General features: G+C 55.6%; 1 protein-coding gene across 4 annotated transcripts in view; it reads left to right on the top strand.

Moving 5' to 3' along the window:
• The window catches only part of PIK3R5 (phosphoinositide-3-kinase regulatory subunit 5), a 72,040-nt gene extending 52,413 nt beyond the window's left edge, over positions 1–19,627 (top strand). For 2 of the 4 annotated variants that reach the window (XM_070563416.1, XM_070563417.1), the window contains 14 exons: positions 7,014–7,083; positions 9,748–9,922; positions 10,512–10,665; positions 11,337–11,420; positions 11,673–12,384; positions 12,516–12,678; positions 13,006–13,131; positions 13,658–13,786; positions 14,012–14,105; positions 14,328–14,404; positions 16,825–16,918; positions 16,988–17,070; positions 17,546–17,658; positions 17,772–19,627. In XM_070563416.1, the coding sequence (XP_070419517.1) occupies positions 7,014–7,083; positions 9,748–9,922; positions 10,512–10,665; positions 11,337–11,420; positions 11,673–12,384; positions 12,516–12,678; positions 13,006–13,131; positions 13,658–13,786; positions 14,012–14,105; positions 14,328–14,404; positions 16,825–16,918; positions 16,988–17,070; positions 17,546–17,658; positions 17,772–17,919 (2,222 nt within the window). In that variant the 3' untranslated portion in view covers positions 17,920–19,627. Of the gene's footprint in view, positions 1–7,013; positions 7,084–8,777; positions 8,915–9,747; positions 9,923–10,511; positions 10,666–11,336; positions 11,421–11,672; positions 12,385–12,515; positions 12,679–13,005; positions 13,132–13,657; positions 13,787–14,011; positions 14,106–14,327; positions 14,405–16,824; positions 16,919–16,987; positions 17,071–17,545; positions 17,659–17,771 lie in introns of those variants that run through there. The other 2 variants (XM_070563418.1, XM_070563419.1) reach the window with 2 other exon arrangements.
• The last annotated feature ends 390 nt before the right edge of the window (positions 19,628–20,017 follow it).

Genomic DNA, 20,017 nt, shown 5'->3' with positions numbered 1-20,017 from the left:
CACACACACACAAAAAAATCACTCATCTCACATCCCCAAATTAGGCTCTAATTTCACAGAACCTGAGTCCTCATCAATAGCAAATAGTTAAGTTAACCCAAATTACCTTCTTCTATGTGACCCTTAAGTGGGCTCGTTAGAAAATACTTCAGTGTGACTTTTTAGAGGCAGATGGTCACATTTTTGCCTTACTGCTGAGTGCCCCACCCGCAGTAATCCTAGCTGAGGGAGGCAACGGGAAGAAGTGGGGAGGGTCTGGCAGGGAGGCCACGGACTGAGCTCTCGGAGGAGAGGCTGAGGCTGAACCACTTAGCGGTTTCCAGAACTGGGTACCAGACCTTTGTGGTTTCAAATCTTGGAGCTATGAGGCCTTAGGAGAGACATTTAACGTGGAGGAGCCTCGGTTTCCTCATCTGTAAAATAAGACTATAATAATGCCTCCCTCTCAGAGCAGTTTTGAGGGTTAATGCTGGCTTATATTGATTTCAGGTTGCTGGGGGCAAGAGGGTTTGGGGTGGTGATGGCTGAAGAGATTGGTCCTGGCAAGGTCACAGGGAGAAGATAACAAGGGACCTGGGGAGCCGGGCCCTCCACCCATGGAGCCTTAGGGAGCCAGTTGCCATGGAGATGAGTGAAACAGTGTCTTCCACTTTGATGTGGCTGGGTGGCAGAGGAAGCTGGCGGGTCATCAAGCCTGTGGGCCTCCTCTTCTTCCTGACTCCACCCCCAACAGGGTCGCCTACTGCCTCTACTCTGGGGGCGGCAGGAAACCTCACGTCAGTGCTGTCGGGGCCTGCCCACCACAGCCCTCTTGGGTTCCGCCCACATGTTTGTTGAAATATTTACTCTATGCCGGCACAGCTGTGCAGACCACAATACTTGCCTACAAAGGATTTATCTGTAATCCTGAGGGGCAACAGCAGGCATCTCATGTGCGGGTCACTCTGCAGTTTTCAAAGGATACAAACCTCCACGATTGCGTCTCATCCAGGCCACGGCCCTCTGGAGTAAGAGGGAAAAGCGGTATCATTCCCATTTCATACGTGAGACAACCAAGACTCGGGGAAGTTCAGTGTTTCTTGCCCAAGCCATAAAGCCAGGTGTGAGAGAAGGAACACGGGCCTTGGTATGACAAGGACCTATGCTTTGTCGCTTAGTAGCCGATGACCTTGGACAGGTTACATAAGCTCTCTGGGCCTCCTTGTCAAAAGTAGGACTGTAATTGTTGATGATGACGATGGTGATGACGGCAGTGATGGCGATGGTTGCATTTACTGAGTGCTTACCGTGCACTCTACATTACTGGGGGCTGGTCTCCTGCATCCTCAGAACACCATCCTGGGCAGTCAGTATTATTCCCATCTTGCAGAGGATGAAACTGAAGGTTGGACAGTTAAGCAGCTTGCCTGTGGTCACATAGCTAACAAGACTTCTGCCACTCGAACTCACATCTTTTTGATTCCAAAAAATGTATTCTTTGACTCCCAAAGCCACATTCACACGTTTGCATAAAGCTGTTTCTACCGAGAGACGTAGGCAGGTGACTGTGTGTGATGGGAAGACCGTGTGCTGTCCGGCAGCCCGGCACCTTCCGCCCTTGGGCGATGTCTCCTGCACATTTTCCTTTCACTTACTGCCTTCCCACCTCTGACCTCCTGTCAAAGCCCGAACAAGCCTGGGTTAGGTCAGTTCTGCCTATCAGCTGGTAGCAGGTGAATTCTGGATATTCTTCAGTGGCAATAAGTTTCTCTTGGGACATTACTGATCATAGGCATTTGCATTTTCCACTTTTTGTCTCTGATTATGGAATGAAAGGTTTAAACCCCTTCAAGGAAAGGAAAACATCATTGCCGAGTAGGTGGGGGTCTGTGTTGTTTTTACTCAGATGTGAGAAAAAGCTTCGACACCAGATGTGTGGGTTTTTTCCCCCACACGCAACCAATTCTCCAACTCTTTGGACAATCGTTGGGTGTCCAGCAATTCACTTCAGTTCTGACACTAACTGCGTGGAGTTAGCACGAGTTGAGGGCTCAGTCCCACAGACTGGTCCCAAATCAGACGCCAGTCACAAATCCGGGCCTCCCTTACTTCTGACCAACCAGCTATAAATCGGGGGTTCCCATGACCCCCTCCTCAGGTTTGATAATTTGCTAGAACAGCTCACAGAACTCAGGAAAGCACTTTACTTACATTTACTGGTTTAGTATATAAAGGATATTATAAAGGATACTGATGAACAGCCAGATGAAGAGGTACATAGGGCAAGATCCAGAAAGTTCCCATGTGTAGGAGCTTCTGTCCCTGTGGACTTGGGGTGTACCACCCTTCTGGCCTGTGAATGCATTCACCAACCTAGAAGCTCTCTGAATCGCATTGTTTAGGGTTTTTATGGAGATTCTATTAAGTAGGCATGAATGATTAAATCATGGCCATTGGTGATTAACTCAACCTCCATGCCCCTCTCTTCTCCCTGAAGATTGGGTGGAGCTGAAAGTTCCAACCCTCTAATCACATGGTTGGTTCCTTCAGGGGACCAGCCTCCATCCTGAAGCTATCTAGGGGCCCACCAAGAGTCACCTCAGTGCATAAACTCAGGTCTGGTTAAAAGGGCTTGTTCTAAATAACAAAAGATGCTCCTATCTCTCAGGAAATTATGAGGGTTTTAGGAGATCTCTCCTAGGCCTGGGGACGAAGGAAGACCATATGTATATTTTTATAATATCACAATGTCATGGGGGAGATTCATTTCATTCTTGACCCACTTTGATAAGAACCCAAGGAGAGGAACACAACTGGCAGAGGTAAACTTATAATTGAAATCCACTCCCTACTTTTTAAAGTCCTAATCATGATTGACTAAAAGCAGCTTTTCTTAAAAAAAAACAAACCCAAAAGCATTACAAATAACCCTTAAAAATTTGAATATCTGAAGCACAATGTCAATGAAAGAAATTTTTACAATTAAAAATAGTAATTAGGAAGGATACAACATCACTTCTATGGTATTCTTGCTAAAAATGCCTAATACCATTCCAGTCCTGGGATGTCATCAGACACCCCAAATCGAGGGACGTTCTACTGTAACTGATCAGGACTGTTTTGTCAAGATCCTGAAAGACAGGGGGAAATTAAGGAAACTTATAGGGGTTTATTTTTCTCTTAGATAAAAAATCTGGTAGAAGGCAGTCCAGGGTTGACACGGTCTCACGAACATTCCAGACCAGCCTTTGCCCATCTTTCTGCTCCACCATCCTTAGCAGGAAACGTCACCATCAAGGTCACTTCATGGTCTAAGATGGCTGCTGGAGCTCTGGCCATCATCTGGCCCAGTCCAGTTAACAGAAAGGAGGAAGTGATGGGGGCACTGAAAAAAGGGGTCTTCCAGAAGCCCCACCCAACACTTGCACGGGAGGTTGAGAAATGTGACTTATCAACTAGATCTATCATGCAGTGTCCTATTAGTAAAGAAGAGGTATGGGTGTTGGGTTGATGCCTAGAAGTCTCTGCCATATATGACTTCCTATAAGAGTAGGCTGGAAGACCCAGACTGGTCCTGTCGGGGTGACTTTAAGCAGGGTGGTGAAAGGGCTGGGGTGGCAGGTCTCATGTCACTCACCCCCAGGCCTGGTGGCTCTGCAAGGCCGGAGGCCTCAGCCCACAGACATTTTCCTGGGGTCACTGTACTTGTACAGAACAGCATGTCTTTTTTTCCCCAGTGGCCTATTTATCCCAAGGACCAAATCCACTCTGCCTGCATGGAGTTCTGCCCAGTGGTTTCCTTCCCCTCAGTATCTTACTCTCACCTCCTAACCTGGCACAGCCCACATCCCTTCCCACCCTCCAGGTCTCTGCTCCCAGACTCCCAGCTGTCAGGGCCTCTGAGCCTTCCGTGTTATGTCCTCCCCACCCCTACCTTTATTTATCACACCAAAGGCTGTGCTTCCCCTTCCCTCCCAGGACTCAAGTCCCCAATTCCTCCAGACTCTCTAGAACCCAGGACCCCAGAGATAGGGGGCAGGAAGGTGCCACTCAGGGGACCCCCAGAAAGGAGGAAAGTATAAGAGAAACCCATCTCCGGGAGCGTTTGTGTCAGAGTGTGGTGCAGAGCAGACTCCAGCCTTCAACCATGAGCTCACGTTAATCATGGATCCTGGAGAGGAGGAGCACAGCATCGTCTCCTGCTGGGACGGCCGTACAGTTAAGGCCGGGCTTCTTCCCCTGTTCCTGTGAGCACTGTGGAGCCGTGGAATTGTGGCCCTTGCCTTCGCAGGGGAAAACTAACAGGCCGGCTGGGTCAGGGTGTCGCCGCCTGCCTCCCTGCGCCACATTCTCGTCACGGATGTGTCTGTAAGAGCGTCATCAACTTGGTACCCGTTCCTGCTTGGTGACACAAGCAGTGATTGTCATGCATCCTCTGTCTTCACAGTCAGCTGTCCTATGCAGAATGGCCATTTCTAGTGAGGAGTTTAAAAAAGGGCAGAAACTTAGATGGGTAGGGGAGGCTGGGATTGTGAAGGGGCTCACGTGCCTGGGCAAGGTGTTTGAACTGCACTGTGACTGCCCGCTGCCCGCTCCCACTTGCCAGTCCCCAGCCTTCTCCTGGACGAGGTGGCTCTTTCTGTTTCCTCCTTGCTAGGACCTGACATAGGAACAACCTAGGCACATTTTTTGTTCAGCCCTTGGACCAGCCTTTGTCTGAGGAAGCCAGTCCTAGAGAGTCGTTCCCATCTGCTGAGGTGCCCAGGGGAGGGGGCGTGATGAGATCAATGGGAGAGGGGCCCCCATCGCCCTAGGCCCCTGATGCAGCCTCCCTGTGGAGGGAGGGAGGATGGAGGGAGGGTGGTCCTGAGACTGACATCACACACCCGCCTCAGCAGTCCCCACCTCCCAGGGCCACTAGGTAACATAATGAAAACAGAGGCCCGCCTGGCGTACCAGACACTGGGAGACGATTCCAGCCTCACCACACGCACCAGCAGGTAGGGAGGTGGCCCAGCTTAAAGGAGTCAGTTTGCACAAAAGTTTAGAGGCTCAGAGCCCCCTTCACAGTGCACAGTCTTTTCTGATGGGTCCCCAGCCCAGGCCCCAGTCCAGTGCTCCATTATCCCCAAACCCTGTTAGAAGCAGGGGGGTCCATTATGAAGAGAATCCAAGGAGGGGGTGTTTGATGGGTGTCTTTGGCGGGGTGGAGGAATTCCAGCTGGTGATATCTGCCCCACTTGGGAACTATTGTATCTAGAATATTCAACTCTGCAAACAACTCCCTCTGGGGCAGGTGTACCCAGAGGCACAGACATCCTCCTAAATGCCCCCAGCAGCAAAACCAGGCAAACACAAAGTTGTACGGAGTCTGCATAGACGTGAAGCAGCTCCTGGGTCCGACTGCACTGCAGTCTCAAGATGTGTCTACTCAAGGATCCTGAGATCACCAGACTGGTAGAGAAATATATTAACGAACGTTCCTTGTCGTGAAGACTAATAGAGAAGAGCAAGCTCCAAGGAGAAAGTGGTCAACAGTATCAAACACTCAAAAAAAAGATGGTTCAAGGAGGAGGAGCAGAAGGTCGGGGCGTTGGGCTTTGGGATGGGGAGGCCATGTCAAGCTTCAGGAGGGCGGTGGGCTGGGGAGCCGAAGGCCGGCTGGCGTGCAGGGGGAAACATGATGTGGAGGGAGAGCCATCTCACCGCTGCCGCCCCTGGAGCACAGCCTACTGTGTGTCCCGGGTCAGTAGAGGCAGAACTGGAGTGAAGCGATGGGTCAGTGGGCTGTGCGTTACCTGCTAAAAACATTACAGAGTGAAAGTGCAGGAGGGTCAAGAGAAGACTTTGCTTGTCTGTGTGTTTGGTGGCCAGGAGCCTGTGGGGGGTGAGCCGTCACCTCCACTACAGCGTTTTCCTGGGGGGCTGAGGGGGCGACCAGGGGAGCTCTTCTCTGTCATGCACGTGAGCGGCCACCAGATGGTGTCCCAAGTCCTGGTAGTAATAGCCACGGTGTCAGGGACTCCCCTATCAAAACAGACCTAACATTAATTACATAATTACATAAGAGAAACATCAAATGAAAGGCCCAAAATCAAAGCAATTAGGTCCTAAATTAGAAGAGCATAAATCGGCAATTCTCTGCCATTTACTAAACAAAAAGCACGGCCTTCTGTTTACAGCCGGCTCTAACCCCAGTCTTGGCTTCCCACTTAAACCCGAGGGAATTGTCTTCCTGCTCCCAGCTCAGCCCCAGTGCCGGGTGGCCCTGCCCCCTGGATCCCAGCCCTCGCCTCTGTTATCCTCGTCGGTGAGGAGAGCAAAATGCGGTTTAGTCTCCTCTCCGTGGTTGACATAGAACTCAATTCACACTGTGAAGGCTCTATTTTCCAGCTACAGAACTGAGTCAAGTTGCAGGAAAAAAGGAAAAACTTTGGCTCCTTTCTTCTCTGCACGTTTGAAGTCAGAGGAGATGGAGAGGTGGAAGAAGCTGGAGAGGAAGGCTGGGAGGGGGGCTGTGGTGCAGAGGCTCAGCCTTAGGGAGGGACATCAGGCAAGACCGCGGTCCCCTGAGGGTCCCCTGAGAGCACGTGGGACGCTGACGGGAAGGCAGAAGCTGCAGAAACTCACCACCTGGCTGGTGCTGAGGGTGAGCAAATAGGCGAGGGGTGCCTGGCACACCCTCTGCAGGAGGACACCTGGGGGTCGGAAAGGGTCACAGTGACAGGAACCAGGAATAACTGGACAGCAGGAGACAGCAGGAGACCCTGACCTTGGTTCTCCTCCCAGGGTGCTCCACCCACAGTCTCTGAAGAAAGAGCAAAGCTTTGCCAGGCGGGTCAAGCCAAGGTGGGGCCTGGGCATCGTCGACGGTTAAGGGCCCCAGAGGCCACAGGTCTAATCTACCCTTGCCCTGAGCCTCATCTGGGAGTCTCCAACCCAATTCTCCAGTGCTGGGCTCGCCGAGAGGCGAAAGGCCGTGATCACTGGAGGAGCAGGTAAACCCATGAACTCTTTTTGGTTTTTGGCTGCAGGAATCTCCTACCAGAGACTGGTGAGGGCCGAGCAGGGCCTGCCCATCAAGAATCAGCGCTCCTCCACCGTGTGAGTGCCCTTTGGGAGGGGGAACCAGGGTGGGGGATGGGGGACACTCCCTACCCCAGTTTCACCATTCCTACGCTGCCCCACCCTGTGCATCCAGCATCCTTCCATCGCTGCACTCCCTCCACCCCAGCCACCAACAAACAGGCTTCAAGGGGACCAGGAAACCCCTGGAACTGCTGGTGATGTTTTGTGCACAGGTTCATTTTTCTAGACCAGGGGTCTTCCATCAGATTCCTAAACAGATCTGAGACTTAAAAAAAAAAAGGTTAAAACCACCTGCATTGATCATGCCAGGTGCTGGGCACACATTACCTCACTTCACCCCCACTTTTCAGATGAGGAAACTGGAGGTCAGAGAGGTCAAGTGATTTCCCCAAGGTCACACAGCTAGTAACTGTCTGAGTCAGGAGTTGAACCTCAGTCTTACTCAAAAGCCCATGCTCTTTCTACCATATCTTTCTGCCTATTATGAAAACAGCATTTTCCAAACTTTTTGGACCAGAACCTATAATAAGAAATGCATTTTATATGACAGCCTAGCATGTATACACACACACACACACACACAGAGCTGAAACAAATTTCATGAAACGTTTCCCTACCCCATAGGACGAGCCTGTCCCATTCTGTTCCATTTCACTTAAAAAGCATTTCTGGTTGCGACTCCCCAAATTGATTCCATTACCACTCAGGGGTAAAGCAGTTTGGAAAGCATTAGAGAAGCTGCCTCCATTCTGAGGGCCCTTGCAGGTCCCCAGGTGTGTGGGTGCGTCTCACCTGGACTCTTGGGAGCCTGGAGCACCCAGCATCACCGGCTCACAGCTCTTCCTCGTCAGCCCCTCTCCGTCCTCAGCCCTGGGGGTTCAATGCTCACTCACCCCCTGAGCAAACAGCTATTGAGTTCTTTCTAGGTGAAAACAAACACAAAAGTCCTTGGTAGATTTTGAGAGGGACAGAAAGGACATAAAAATGTTTAGTAAAGGTTAGTTTAGTAAGCAAACAAGACATCTCCAGTGGGCCGAGGCAGGTGGATGGCAAGAAAACACCACTGCCTTTCCGGCACTTACTGAGGTCCGGGTGCTGTTATAAGCATCGCTATATCATTCAATCCTCATGTCAACCCTTGAGAAAGAATTTTTAGATCAGGGAACTAAGGCACAGAGAGGTTAGTAGAAAGAGCTTAGAGCAAGGAGATGGTCTCACTTCTGTTATTGATAAGTGGGGAACAAGCGTGCAGAGAAAGCAAGCAGGTGGTGAGGGCGTGGGCCTGGCTGGTCTGGTCCTGCACACTGGAGCTCAGCACATGACTGCAGAAGGAATGATCCGGCACTCAGTGATGGAGAGGGGTTCATTAGAGGTTGCTTACTTGAGCTCCCCTCCCTTCTCTTACAAATAGAGAAATCAAAATTAGTTTCTTCCCAAATGATGGGGACTCGGACAGAGCCTGGTCCTGTTGCTGTGCCCTGACCCTGGGGCCCGGCTCTGGGACAGACGTCCACAGAAACTGGTGGGAATGCCTCCTGCCTGGTGCTTCTTTGCACTGGGTTTATGGTGTTTTTTGTTTTTTTTTTTTTGAGGAAGATTAGACCTGAGCTAACTACTGCCAATCCTCCCCTTTTTGCTGAGGAAGACTGGCCCTGAGCTAACATCTGTGCCCATCTTCCTCTGCTTTATATGTGGGACGCCTACCACAGCATGGCTTTTGCCAAGCGGTGCCAAGTCTGCACCCAGGATCCCAACCGGCGAACCCCGGGCCACCAAGAAGTGGAACATGCGCACTTAACCGCTGCCCCACTGGGCCGGCCCCATGCACTGGGTTTAAACACAGCAGGTTTGTGAGAGCAAGAGCAAGTGTGAGCAGTTCATACTAAAACATTTATAGGTGTAATACCACGATGCTCAAATACGCTTCAAAAAAATGCAGTGATGGAGGGTTGGCGTGGGTGACCTGAGAACAGCCAGGTTTTGTTAACTGTTAACTGACGGATCAACACCTTAGGGTCCACAGTTCTCTTAACACTTGAGTATGTTTGAAATTTTACATGATGAAAAATTGCAACACTGGCACCAAGAGAGACAGGGCCAGGGGTCCAGGAAGAAGGGAGACAGAGGCGGCTGCCCCCGCCCGCCCAGCCCATGCTAGCCCGTGTGATGGCTTTGGAAGTTAGTAAAGGCGTCCCCTGGGAGCAGAGGAGTCAGATGCAGCCCTGACGTGGCACCCCTTCCTCCTGGCAGATGTCACCCTGTGCCCAGAGCCTTGGCCTGAGAGCAGGGCGTGGGCTGAAACTTGAGGCCACACTGCAGGACACATCATGGGTGCCCTGCTCCCTCCCCCTTCTCCCAAAATGACCACCCAGCTTCAAGCCACCTCACCTAAAATACAGTCCTGTTGAGTAATCTTGCATCCATTCAGATATCCTATAGGAAAAATATTTAGATTAAAATTAATGTAAAATTTATTTTTGAAAATTAAGTTTAATTTTTAAAAGGCCTTTGAAAACACCAGCTGAAAAATAGTCAAAAGTAGACAATGAGCTTTCTTCTTGGAACTGGGACCCTCGAGCCCCTGGCCTCAGGCCCTGCCTGGGCTGTGAGAGGCCCGGGCCTCCAAGGGGTGAGCTGTGTGGCTGCCCAGTGCCCACGACCTGTCCTCTGGGCCCCCAGCACCGTGCTCTTGCTGAACCCAGTGGAGGTGCAGGCCGAGTTCCTCGCCGTGGCCGACAAGCTGAGCACGCCTGGGCACACGCCCCACAGCGCCTACATCACCCTGCTCCTGCATGCCTTCCAGGCCACCTTTGGGGCCCACTGTGACCTCCCAGGCCTGCACTGCAGGCTGCAGGTATGTGCCTGGGGCCCTGGGGCTTAGCACCACCCCCTTCCTGCACAGTCCCCTCTCTGCTCCATCTCAGTGCTGGTCTCTCGGGTACACTGGCCTCCCTCACCCTGAGTGACATGGCAGGGCACTGGCTGGAGGGCTGGCCTCATTGAGAGGGTTTCTATTGTGCTGGGTCCTGACCGAGGTGGGTGGCACCCTGGGCAGTGGGGCTGGGCACAGAGCCTCAGAGGACTGCATGGGCTGGGTGGTATAGGAACGAGCTTTAGGCTGAAGCTGGAAGACCTGGCTTCCAGGCCAGGTTCTGTAATAGGTTGGTTGTGTGGCCCTGGACAGCCCCTTGCCCTCTCTGGGCCACAGTGGTAACCTCTGAAGTCCCTCCCTACTCTGCAGTGCCCTGGCTCTGGGCTTCTCTCATGACCACTTGCTGAGAATAGGGAGTGGGGGAGGAGACCTGGCTCCTTGGTCAGCTGCCGTGGGTAGAAGTGGGTGATATGGCCTGGTCACAGCTGCCCTCAATAAGACCCTGGGAGCTGGAGAAGTCGGCCGCCAGGCCGTGGTACAGGAGCAAGCCTATCTCCTCCTGGGCTTTCAGTCCAAGACCCTGGCAGAGCTCGAGGACATCTTCACGGAGACTGCAGAGGCCCAGGAGCTGGCATCTGGCATCGGGGATGCAGCGGAGGCGCGGCAGTGGCTCAGGACCAAGCTGCAGGCGGTGGGAGAGAAAGCCGGCTTCCCTGGTGTCTTAGGTGAGGCTCCCAGGAGAGCGGGGCCCCTCTTCCCCACGGCCTGTCCCAGCTCCCAGGTGAGCAGCCCGGTCGGCCTGGGGGTTCTGCTCCACACAGTCAGTCAGGGACACAGGTTCTTCAACATCTGGCTCCCCCATCCCCCAGGGCCGGGTTCCTGTCTGCAGCGTTAGGGTTGGGTTACCGTCACGTGAGGGCTCGTGAGAGGAGGAAAAGAGAGAGCTAATGGAGGGCAAGGGGCTTGTTTTACGCGGAAGATAATGCAGAAGTTGCACACATCACGTCTGCACGATCCCTTTGAGCCCACCTCAGTCACATGGCCCCACCTAGCCCCTGGGAAACACCCTCTCTACAAGTCCATCTAGAAGAGACACCATTCCCACAAACACCTGCTCAGATAGTGCCAGTGTTTCCCCGTTTGGACCCTGTAATATGAGGCACAGACATTGTGACTTGGCCACGTGCTCACAGCTTATAAAAGACATGGCATCTACACGGTGGGCTTGAAAGAAGGCCCTCTGCCTGCGAGCCAGCATCCCGCCTTCCAGCTCAGCCCTGGCCCGCCCAGCTGTGCGGCCCTGGCTGGTCCTCTCCCATCTCTGGTCTCTTCTCTCAGCTGAGGACCGGTCTCCAGGCCCTTCCCAGCCTCACCCCCTGCCCGCCTTGTTCTTCAGGCACTGCAAAACCTGGCAAGCTGCGCACCATCCCCATCCCTGTCGCCAGGTGCTACACCTACAGCTGGAACCAGGACAGCTTCGGTAAGCAGCGGCTGGGGCTGTCTTCTCAGCCCCGGGGCTGTGCGGCTGCCTCCCACCCCTACCAGCCCTCCCACCTGAGCAGACTCTAAGCAGGGCAGGGGGCAGTGCTCTGAGTCCTGGGCTGGCTTTGACCCTCCTTCTGTCCTCTTCTCAGCTCCCTTCTGTCTGAGCCTGTCACCCCTCCCAAGGGTGTGTGAGAGGGGTTTCCAGGGCCCAGACACCCAGACACTGCCTCCCCTTGCTTCCTTGCAGACATCCTGCAGGAAATCCTGCTCAAGGAACAGGAGCTGCTCCAGCCAGGAATCCTGGGGGATGATGAGGAGGAGGAAGAGGAGGAGGAGGAGGAGGACTTGGAAACTGATGGGCATTGTGCCGAGAGGGACTCAGTGCTCTCCACCAGCTCGGCAGCTTCCCACGACTCCGCCCTGTCCTTTGCCTTGTCCCAGGCCTCAGGGCCCACGCTCTCCCGTCAGTTGCTGACCTCCTTTGTCTCTGGCCTCTCGGATGGCATGGACAGTGGCTACGTGGAGGACAGTGAGGAGAGCTCCTCTGAGTGGCCCAAGAAGCCTGGCAGCCAGGAGTGTCGGGGCCACCGCAGGCCTGGGCAGAAGTTCAACAGGATCTATAAACTCTTCAAGAGCACCAGCCAGCTGGTCCTGCGGAGGGACTCTCGGAGCCTGGAGGGCAGCTCGGATACCCTGCCCCTGCGACGGGCTGGGAGCCTCTGCAGCCCCCTGGACAGCCTGACACTGCCCCCCACCCGGGCCCAGCGCTCCCGCTCCCTGCCCCAGCCCAAGCTCAGCACTCAGCTGCCCGGCTGGCTCCTGGCCCCTGCATCACGCCATCGGCGCCGCCGCCCCTTTCTGAGTGGGGATGAGGACCCCAAGGCTTCCACGCTACGTGTCGTGGTCTTTGGCTCCGATCGGATTTCGGGGAAGGTGGCTCGGGCCTATAGCAACCTGAGGTAAGAGCTGTAAGGGGGGGTGTCACTCTGCCCTGGGTAGCAGGGTGGTGGTGCTGGTGGAATCTGGGGCTTGACGCTTAGGGTCCAAGAGGGACCAAGGAGCTCCCTTCTCACCATCTTCTTCTTGCCAGGCAACTGGAGAACAATCGCCCACTCCTCACACGGTTCTTCAAGCTTCAGTTCTTCTACGTGCCCGTGAAGCGAAGCCATGGGACCAGCTCCAGCACCTGCCCGTCCCCTCGGAGCCAGACACCCCCACTCCCCACAGACTCCCCAAGGCACCCCAGCCCTGCAGTATGTCCCCAGCCCTGAACCAAATGGGGTGGGAGAGTAGAGTGGACATGAGCAGGTTCCACTTACCTGAAGGGGATTGGTTGGAAGTCACCAAAAGCAATCACCTGTGTTTATGGGGTATCTCCTCCTGCCTGGGCCTTACCCCCAGGAGTGGTCCCTGCCCTGTTCGTGGGGATGGCATTTTGCTGGATGACATAGACTGAAAGTTGTCAGACTTGTGCAGGGGCAGGGAGAAGCTCAGATTGGGGCTGCAAGTGCCATCGAGGGCTCCGGAGCTTTCATGGCAGGCCTCCTGAGTGACTGGGAATGACTCTCCCCTTGCCCCAGGAGCTGGGCACGGCCCCATGGGAGGAGAGCACCAATGACATCTCCCACTACCTCGGCATGCTCGACCCCTGGTATGAGCGCAACGTGCTGGGCCTCATGCACCTGCCCCCTGAAGTCCTCTGCCAGGTAAGTCCATGGCCCCTGGGTCGGGGGAGAGGGCCCACAGGCTGCATCACCGAGCTTTGCTTGAAGGCCCTAGTTTGGGGGATCTACTTGAGGCCTCCGTGGAGGACCAGGGCTCACTTGGAAACCAGCAGGGAGGGTGGGTGGAAAGCAAGACTGAGCCTGAACCCAGGGCTGGGGTCACTACTGTGACAGGGAGGGTCCTCAGAAGGGTCCGGGGCATTAGGCTTCAGCCCCCCGTCCTCAACTCCCAGCTTTGTCCAACCTGGCAGGGGCCTCCCCAGAGGCCCATGTGCTGAGTGAGGAGGATATGGGGGCCGGGCTGTGGGTCTTCCCCTGACCATTCTGTTTCCTGCTTCCATCTCACCATCCTTCTGCCTGGCTCCCTCTGCCTCTCTGTCTCTATTCTGTGTGTGTGTGTGTGTGTGTGTGTGAGTGTGTGTTTGCGTTTGCCTGTCTCTTCTCCTCTCATATTCCCATTCTCACTCTGTCCGCCTGTCCCTCCCGTGGGGCCCCAACCCTCCAACAGCAGTCTCTGAAGGCTGACTCGCGGCCCCTGGAGGGCTCCCCTGCCCAGCTGCCTATCCTGGCAGACATGCTGCTCTACTACTGCCGCTTTGCCGCCCGGCCGGTGCTGCTGCAGGTCTATCAGACAGAGGTAAGGCCCAGCCCCCAGCCCCCACACCCCACGCCCCACGCCCCACGCCCCACACTCACTGGCAGCCCGCGGTCAGCATCGCCCTGCAGGGCCCGCCCCCCTACCGCCCCCCTACCGCCCCCCTACCGCCCCCCTACTGCCCCCCTACCGCCCGCCTGTGCTGGAGGAGCCTGGTGGGCCCCTGCGGGAGGTCCACACTGATGCCCACGCTCCTGCCCTCTCTAGCTGACGTTCATCACCGGGGAGAAGACGACAGAGATCTTCATCCACTCCCTGGAGCTGGGTCACTCTGCTGCCACACGCGCCATCAAGGCTTCGGGTGGGTGCTGCCTGAGCTCCAGTGGAAATGGGTGGGGAGGCCGGGCTAGATGGGGCTAGGAGGTGGGGCCCCCCTGGGGGCGGGGCTAGAGAGAGGCGGGGCCTGGGAGGTGGCACCCTGAGGAGGAGGGGTCATCAGGGAGGTGGGGCAGGGAGGCGGAGTCCCAGGGTCTCTGAGGGGCCCCCGAAGAGAGAAGAAATGAAGGGTCTATGTGTGGCACAGGTCCTGGCAGCAAGAGGCTGGGCATCGATGGTGACCGGGAGGCCATCCCTCTAACACTACAGATTATTTACAGCAAGGTAAGACCGATGCTGGGGCCCATTCCTCTCCGGGATCTGCTGCTGATCCTTCCCTGCCAGAGCCCGACCCCCTGTCTCTGGGTCTTGAAGCCGGAGGGCCGCAGCAGGCTCCCGGGCTCCCAGGCTCTCCTGGAGGCTGAGAGAAGGGGGAGGGGAGGGAGTGGACCTCCCTCTCCCCCTCTGCCTCCAAAGGCCCCCTCCTGCTGTGTTCTCCCCTGACCTGAATGTGCTCAGCAGCTTCCATGAGGCGTTGGGGCCCGGCTCCAGGGCTGGGCGAGAGGGGGCAGGGCTGGGCCTTCCAGGGGCAGAGCAGGGAGAGGCCGGGGGCTGTGGGGCTGTGGGGCTGGCCGGGTGCGTGGGAGGTGGGTTTGGTGGGGGGAGAGTTGTGGGGCAGGGGTGGGAGGGGGTGCCCATGAGCACACGAGAGGGCATGGGTCTCTGAGCGCATCACACCCCGGGGTACAGGCCAGGGAGACTTGGACCCCCAGAGGGGGCGTCCTCCTGCCTCATCTCCTGCCTCCTTTCCTTGCTTCCTTCAGCCATTCAAAAGCTATTTATTTAGCACCTCCTCGTACCAGGCTCCGTGCTGGGCAAGGGGAAATAGCAGGGAGGGCTAGGCCCACCTTCATTTTCCCAGAGGAGGGAGACAGACAAGAAGCCGGGAGACAAAAATGGCCAAGATAATGCCAAAGAGTGGTGACCAATGACAAGGCAGTAAAAGGGCGGATGGGATAGTGATGATGGGGCTACCTTACACTTGGTGGCCAAAGTGGTGGGCAGGAGGGACTGACCCTCACTGAGTCCTACATGCCAGGTGTTTGTTGAACACCTACTGTGTCCCAGACTTTGTTTTGGGCACAGAAACATTCACAAGAGGGAACAAAGTGCTTCCGGTCTAGAGGGGGTGGTGGACATGGGTGAGGTGATCCCACAACATGTATAATTACAACTGTGACACACAGATGCAGGAGAGGTAAATGGAACTGTGAGAACCTCTAGGGGGATTATTCAACCCAGTCAGGAAATTTAGACAAGGCTTTCTTGAGAAGGGACATGGAGTCAACATTAGAAAGAAAACCAGGGGTTAGTTAATTAAACTAAGAAGAGAGGGGTGTGTTCTCCAGGTATAGGGAACAGCATGTGCAAAGGCCCTGTGGTGAGAGAGAACTTGAATATCAAAGGGCTCTGGAGGAAGGCCAGAGGGGCTGGAGCAGAGAGAGTGAGTGGGAACAGGATGATGAAGTGAGGCTGAAGAAATTGGTAGGGCCAGAATACCAAGGGCTTCGATTGCAATGAGAGGGGTTATGTCCTTGTCCCAAGAGCATGGGGTATCCTTTGAAGGGGTTTAAGTTTGGGGTGGGGCTAGGAATGAGTGTGATAAGATCAGATTCGAGGTTGGCAGCGCCCTCTGGCAGCTCTGTGGAGAACATGTTGGCCGGGTCCACAAGGGATCAGGAAGGCGAGTTCAGAGGTTCTGGTGGTTGTCCAGTAGAGAAGTGTGGCCACCCACACTCGGGCGTGCTGGTGCTGGTGCTGGAGATGGAGAAATGGGAGCTGTATGTGGATTACTTGAGCGGCAGGGCTCAGGGCTGGCTTGGAAAAGGAGAGGGCCAAACTCCTGGATTTCAGTCTTGAGTGAGTACCATGATACTACCATTTTCTCAGAAGCAGCCCAGGTCCAGTGGGGGAAGATGATAAGTTTGTTTTAGGTCGTGTTGACTTGGAGGTGCCTTTGAGAGGTAGAAGGAGAAAGTCAGAACAGGCAGCTGGATGGATGGGCCTGAACTCAGAGGTCCACTGTGAAGACGGGTGTCTAGGTGGTCATGGAGCCGGGCACGGGTGAGGTTCCCTAGTGGAGAAAGACCTCGGAGAAGGTCCTGAGCCCTGCTTCATGGGATGGTGGGCAGAGGGAGGTGATTGCGCAGAGCAGAGGCCAGGGAGGCGGTGGGGAAACCAGGAGAGAAGAGGGCTGAGCAGTATCAAAGTCTCCTGTGAGGTCGAGTAAGCTGAGCCAAGAGAAACACCGTTGGGTTTGGAGTCCCCAGTGAAAGACACATTCAGACAAGGACCCAAAGAGGGGTTCCGGCCTGGCTCTGCCGGAGACTCCAGGCCCGTGGCTGGTCTCTTCCTCTCTCTGGGCTTAGAAGGAGATCAAGACCCCACCTTGAGGTGCTCTCAGCTCCTGTGCTCACGGACCAAGCCACTGAGCTGACACTCCTCCTGGGAGTCCCCAAGCTCTGTCCAGGGGTCCAGGGGCTCTTGGTGAAGAAGCTGGCGGACTCGGGAGAATGAGAGGGTTTCCTGGGGTGTGCTGACTGCGGGCGACCCCCATCACTGGCAGGGCTGCGGTGTCCCTCCGAAGAGGAGGTGGCAGGCGCGGGGGACCCTGGGCTGAATGGGTCTGGCTCCACTGTTTCCAGGGGGCCATCAGTGGACGAAGTCGCTGGAGCAACATGGAGAAGGTCTGTACCTCCGTCAACCTCCACAAGGCCTGCCGGATGCCGGAGGAGCTAGGTGAGGGGCGTGTGGGCCGCGGGGGGGCGGGCGGCCTCCGAGCCGGGCCTGAGCCCCCCTGCCCTTCAGACTCCAGCACGGAGGCGCTGACGCTCCGTCTGACCGAGGTGGTGAAGAGGCAGAACTCCAAGTCCAAGAAGGGCTTCAACCAGGTGCGGGCCGCCCCGGGAGAGCAGCGGGCGCGCGTGTGCACGAGGAGGGGTGTCTGAGGCCTCGGGGGGCATGTGGGTGGGAGAGAGGCCAGGTGAGGGGCGTGCATGGGTGTGGAGTGGTGGGGTGTCTGGGAGGAAGGGGTGCCCTTGGGAGAGGATGCGTTGGTGTGGAAAGGGGCTGTGGGGGATGCGAGTAGGGCCCTGGGTCCAAGGCGGAGGCACCCCTGGGGCTCTCGTGGTGAGGGCAGTGGGCGGTGTGGTTTCTCCTCAGGGGCGCTTGCTTCTTCCAGACTCAGGAAAGAGCAGAGGCTGGAGGAGGCAGGGCCTGAGGGAGCCCTCAGGACCCCCCCTGAGCCGGCTGTCCTCCCATCCTGGCTCCCCCAGACCTGACTGGGCAGTTCCAAGGGAAAGAACTGGCCAGGGCTGGCAGCTCTGTGGCCGGGGCTCTGGGGACTGACGGGGGCCTCCCTTCCAGATTAGCACATCGCAGATCAAAGTGGACAAGGTGCAGATCATTGGTTCCAACGCCTGCTCCTTTGCCGTGTGTCTGGACCAGGACGAGAGGAAGATCCTGCAGAGTGTGGTCAGGTAGGAAAGGGGGCCTCCGGCTCTGCTTCAGCAAAACGGGGTCCCAGGGAAGGGTCCATTTCTGCACCCACCCCCACCCACAGGCCTGCCCTTACTCCTGCCCTGCCCCACAGGTGTGAGGTCTCACCCTGCTACAAGCCAGAGAAGAGCAGCCTCTGCTCCCCACCCCAGAGGCCCCCCTACCTGCCGGCCCAGGCCACGCCCGACATCTGCTCCCTCCTCTGTCTGCCCATCATGACTTTCAGTGGAGCTCTGCCCTAGCACCGGCCTGCACGGGAAGCCCCTCCCGGCAGGACAGTCGCTGTGAGGGCCGTGCTCCCTCTGGAGAACTGAATGGCCCTGTGCTGGGTCGGGTCCTGCTGTGGGTGCTGCAATGGGCAGGGGGTGGATGGTTTCTGGGGCCTCAGGGCTCTGGGAAAGAAACAGGCATTAGGGAGAGAGGGGCCTGCCTACACAGCCCCTCAGATTCCTCACGTAGAAAGGAGAGGGATGGGGAGCTCACCTCTGAAGGCCCTGGTCACTGGCGTGGTCTGGGAGCCTTTCTAGAAGATCTGAGGCTCTGGTGCTCTGGAGTGTGGTGTAGGCCTCCTCTCCCAGCCTGGGCCAGGCCCACCCCTTACTTGGCCAGAGACGTGTGTGTGGAGTTCCGTCTCCCTCCTCTGGGGTTCAGGTGGTAGGAATGTGGATGAAACTCTTCTTTCTGACCTCAGTACCATCCTCCCCACCTCTCTCTCGCTCTCTCCCACACACACACACACACACACACTCACACTCACACACACACACACACTCTTTCTCTCCCTCGAATCCCCTGGGTCTTTGGAGAAACAGCACTAACACTTTACCTGTCTACTGTCAGGACCTGGAACAGCTTCTCTCTGGAGCCCTTTTCTGGCTCGAGATTTTTGGGAGACAGGACAGGCTTAGACTGAGTAGTGCCTCGGTTCCCTTCCAGCCAAAGGACCAGAAGGAAGTTAATTAGCTCCTTCAAGCCTGCCTTTCCTGAGCACTAAGATGGTGGAAGTAAGGCCTCCTTAAAGCATGGAAGGGAGGTTGTGTGCCAAGCGCCTGGCCCAGCGGCTAGCTCAGAGCAGGCGCTTAGTAACGATTCGCAGCCTTTCCCCCTAAACGCTGACTCCCCTGCCTGGCACTGGGATGCTTTCACGGCCTCGGGCATCCTCTCCATTCTCTCCTTCCCAAATCACTGATGAGGCGGAACAGAAGGAGACGAGGGCTAAGGATTGGTCAGTTTTGTTCTCTGGAGAAGGAATTTCCTTTGTCAGGGTAAGAGGAGGGTTGCACAGGTGCCCCCAGCCTTCACCTCGTCCTCTCCCAGGTTGGCCCCTGTGCCCCTCACTCCCATCTCACTCCTTGGGCTGCTGCACGTTGTGTGTGGAATCTTCCAGCCCCAAAGTCCACTGGCACCATTCTGGAGCGTGGGCAGGATCCCAGAGGAGGAGAGGATGGAGTGCCTGGCCTCGCGGAGCTTAGTAACTGATTGGGGTAAATGAACGATAGCATGAGAGCCAGAAATTTAAAACTGCCAGGCTGGAGGGGTTTGAGAAGTTAGAAGCAAGTGTGAAGGGCGGCGTTTGGCCCCGGATTTGGACTGGAGAGGGGGGAAAGTACCATGGAAGCAGACAATCGTATCCTGCACAGAGTCGCTCCTTCCCCTCCTCCCCCTGCTCCATCCTGCTCCAAAGGTTCTGGGCTTATAGGAGCCCGTGAAACCCCAGCCCAGAGTACTCACGACTTGAAAGAAGTGGCCAGAGTCAGCTGCTTCCCTGTACCACTGTCCTCCCCTGTCCTAGCCATCTGTACCTGCTCCAGGCTCCAGAAGAGTGGTCGGCCATATACCTTCAATTTTTTGTTGTGTGAGCAGGTTGGCCTACTACATGATAAACAGATGTCCTAGAATAAACAAATGGAATTTAATATTATTGTCAAATAAAACTTGATTACTCCTGTATTTCATGACCTACAGTTATTTTGCTGCGTGACAATTCACTGCTAGTTGGACAGTTCACATAAATCATTTCACATAGAGCAGAAATAAGATTCTTGGGGATTGTTTTCTTTATCTTTTTGTAATTTTTCTCTCTATAGAAAATACGTCTGTGCTGAAATTTTCCCTGACACTGTATCATTTAAGCCTCATCGTGCTGCTGAGAGGAAGGGAAGTGAGCTCAGTGCTGGCCCTCTGGATCTGGGGCTGTTTTTAAACTTGGCTCATAGGGAGGGAGAGAAGAGGAGGTGACAGGGTGGTGGAGGACCCCTGTGGCCCGGGAGAAGTAGGTCAGCACCGGGCTCCCAGCACCAGTGCTCGGGATGGAGGAAGGAGGAACCGTGGGATGCTCTG

The sequence above is a fragment of the Equus przewalskii genome, chromosome 10 (genome assembly GCF_037783145.1).
Source record: "Equus przewalskii isolate Varuska chromosome 10, EquPr2, whole genome shotgun sequence".
Taxonomy (NCBI): Eukaryota; Metazoa; Chordata; class Mammalia; order Perissodactyla; family Equidae; genus Equus; species Equus przewalskii.
This window is presented reverse-complemented; position numbering and strand designations above follow the sequence as displayed.